Source organism: Lupinus angustifolius, chromosome LG17, assembly GCF_001865875.1.
Source record: "Lupinus angustifolius cultivar Tanjil chromosome LG17, LupAngTanjil_v1.0, whole genome shotgun sequence".
NCBI lineage: Eukaryota > Viridiplantae > Streptophyta > Magnoliopsida > Fabales > Fabaceae > Lupinus > Lupinus angustifolius.
The window spans coordinates 4,095,647-4,099,441 of NC_032025.1; the positions used below are offsets into that span (position 1 = coordinate 4,095,647).

Genomic DNA, 3,795 nt, shown 5'->3' on the forward strand with positions numbered 1-3,795 from the left:
TGCATTGAATCTTGGTCAAAATGTAAGCCCTGCACTTTTGCTACCCCACCTTTTATCTCTCACTTAAAGCTTCACCACTTCATAATTATTTCACCTAAAGATTTGAGTATGATACCTTAGATCTTGTAAAATTAATTTTTCTTATATTAATCTAAGAACATTTCATTAACTAGAAAAATAATAAAGGCCTCCAAATTCTAATAACTTAAAAAAGGCGCCCAATTACAAAAGAAAAATTGATGGCCACATAGAACAAGATGTATTATGATGAGAATTGGGGGAGGGAAATTTGATGATATTGACCCTTCGTTAATTCCACAAATATTATCATATGCAATCAGGGGTGGCAATATGGGCCTACCCGGCCCGACCCATCTTTGACCCGTCAGAATATGGACTGGTCTGATCTGACCCTTATTGTTAAAATAGTTCAAAATGTTAGTCCAACCCATATTTGGTAGGGCTGGCAGGCCAACAGGCTAGCCCGTATTGTTTTTTTCAAAATACACATTAAAGTTTTTAGACAAAAATAAATAATTCATAAATGTGTTTTAAAACAAAAAATCACAAACAAAAGACACAATCTCATAATAAAATATTGCATTAGTACAAAACTTGTAAATTCTAAACAATAAACCACCATAGTCTTAAACTTTTAGACTCCTAGTTCACAATAGAGCTTATAACTCAAGTTTTAAAAAGTGTATAAGAATCAAAACTATTATATTATAAATCAATCACAATAAAGTATATATATTACTCAATTTAATTTGAATTCGACTACATTAAAAATATAAATTGAAACCTAGTCGAATTCAATTAATTTTCCAAAAGGAATCAAAATCAATAGTTTTATTTGAGTTTCCAATTTTCCATTTCAATTAATTAAATGTTTAAATTTGATTCGAACACCCCTAATTGTCACTGAAACTCCATCTTTATCTGGTAACAAGAACAATAATTGGATAAGAGTGAAGATAATAGATAAGTATATAATGAGACATTAAATGTTCGTTTTACAAAGAGAAATAAGAATTATAGGCTTAAACATCCAAACATAAGTTAAAATTGTAAAAATTTAATCTTAATTGAATGAGCAACATGATAGACAAATGAACTTTAATCTTAATGTTGGCCCGCCGGCCCGGCCTGACCCTCCATGGCCAGTCTAAAAAATGGGCTTCCAAAACGGGTTGAATACGGGCTTTTGGGCTAAAACCCTCATCCCGACCCGCTAAAAACACCTATCGAACGAGCTGGCCCATCGGGCCAAGCCCATTTGCCATCCCTATATGCAATTCCAATTCAGATTCAACTCAATTATTAGAGTATCCATCAAAGGCTAAATTAGTTGTTAGTAACTAAAGTGGAATTCCAACATGATAAGGAATATTGAACTGGTTGGGCTAGAGTCCACAGCTGCTAATTTTAATAATCCTGAGTCATTACACAAGTCCAGCCTGATTGGGAAGAACCAACGTGAGATAGGAACTACAAGGGCCCAAACCTTGTATGAAATACCTAATTAAAAATAAAATAAATAATCTATTTTCTTTTTACAATTATTTAGGAAAAAAATTGTTTAATGTGTCACATATAAAAATGTTTAATGGTGAGACCACTATACAGACCATATCCCGTAACAATTGTTAGTTACTGAATCTGGAAAGAATATAGAGAATGGTCTGGATTGTGTGACAGAATTTTCTTAGGCCTGCCTCCTTTATCGTCTTCTATTATTTCCGTCAAACAGATAATATAGTAAATAAGAGTGCTAGAATGTAATCTCGTAGTTCAAGATGTTCTAAACTCTTAGGTAGGTACATTACATTTACGAAATATAAAAGAATTTTAAATGAGTGTTACAGCATTTTAAACGGAAAAGTTACAAATGTAGTATAGTTTGACTAAAATATTACCAAAGTAGTGTACATTTTATATTTATTACAAGTGTGGTGTACTTTTTGATAAATCGGCAACAAAGTACACGAGTTCAATATTTTTTTCCTACTCCCACGTAAATCGTCAACCGTCAACCGCATACACGTTTTATTAATTAAATAATTTCCCATTGAAATCGTTGATCTGGTTGGCGATTTTGGCTTGTTTCATTGTTAATTTTACAAAGAAAGTCGTGAGCCACAATGGAGGTTTTGGGGTTTTATTTTTTTTATTCATCTACATATAACTCGTTAATCCTGTAGGAGTTTTTCCATGAAGTTTTTTACCCATTCAGAATAAGGACTCGTAGTTTTTTACAATATTAAAATTCTAATACATTAAATCCCAGTAAACTTTAATGGCGTCTATGTGATGAAGTCCCACATGGAGGTGGTTTTCTCCTTCTTGTCGGTTGAACTCTTAATTGTTGTTCAGTTCGTTGCGGGATTCTCTCTCTACCACGTGTCACCAATTGTGGCACCTCCTCATCTTCATCAACATCCTCAACGAGAACTTCATCATCATTATTTTGCCTAGCAAAAATGTTTGTGGACGGCATAGTAGGACGATAATATTGTTGAAAACCATATGCCGAGAGTGGTATAAGCAACTGGAAATACCCGTCTGTTTCTGTCTTGTGAACTCGCTATAAGCAATGTTCCAGTATACTTCTCAGTTAAAAATGTACCATCCACTTGTATAATTGGTTTGCAATATGCAAACCCATCAATGCATGGTTTGAAAGCCCAAAACACTCTATCCAAAGTGAATCGACCATAGTCTTCCATACCATCTCTAATATTGTGACGTGCTTCATATTTCACAATTGTACCGGGAGAGAAATATTGTACAACATTCATCCAACGTGGTAAGTCATTGTAGGATCCCTCCCAATCACCAAATTTTTTGGCCAATGCCATTTGTTTTGCAGTCCAAGCATTTCTATATGTCACTGTATAACCAAAACGACTAACAACTTCCTTAACTAGTGTCTTAACTGGTATACTCGGATCAGCAGATACCAAATTAATAACAACGTCTGCAATAAATGATGAATTTAATTTGCTATGATCTTGGGAAACCAACATAGATACACAAGTGTGTGTTTCATTAATTTTCTTAATCTCCCATATGTCACGCTTAACGTTAAAAGAAGCACGAATTCGCCACTCACATCCAGCACCAAACTGTGTACATTTCCCAACATATCTATCTGGTCTAGACTCATCAACAACATAATCAAATGAATTTTGAATATGAAATTCTCTAATAGCATGTATTGTGGCTTCTTTAGTTTCAAATTGCATCCCAATAAATAAATCATTGTTATTATTATTCATTATACCACTTGTATGACAAACATCACGTCCACCTTCAGAATTTGTGCTACGAAAAAATGACGATGGAGAACTATATGTCATCCTAGCATATGAACCAACATTGACCTCCTCCTCCTCGTCACTACATATTTCAATATCTTCATCACAAAATTCACTAACAATATCCCTTACAATCAGTGGCGGATCATTATAGGGGCAGGTGGGGGCTCCTGCCCCCCCTGAATTTTTACATACCGGAATATATTTTTTGTTCCACAAAATGTGTCAATCCATATGCTACTTAAAAAATAATTAATTATTAAACTTTTAAATTATAAAATATTTTTTACTTCAATCATAACAAGTAACACATAGAGTAATACATTTTTTTTGGAAAAACACATACACTCCATTTACCTAAGCCCAAATGTCGCGACCCGATTTTCGATTGGAAGACCGGCTCTACGACTTAGGGAGAGGCGAACTCAGATTCTACCTCTTCCGATTGATTTGGAGTCGCCACTACGTTTTTTGC

General features: G+C 34.2%; 1 protein-coding gene across 1 annotated transcript; it reads right to left on the reverse strand.

Moving 5' to 3' along the window:
- LOC109330798 lies at positions 2,475-3,362 on the reverse strand. Its single transcript, XM_019565077.1, has one exon. The coding sequence runs from the start codon at positions 3,360-3,362 to the stop codon at positions 2,475-2,477; it is 888 nt and encodes a 295-aa protein (XP_019420622.1).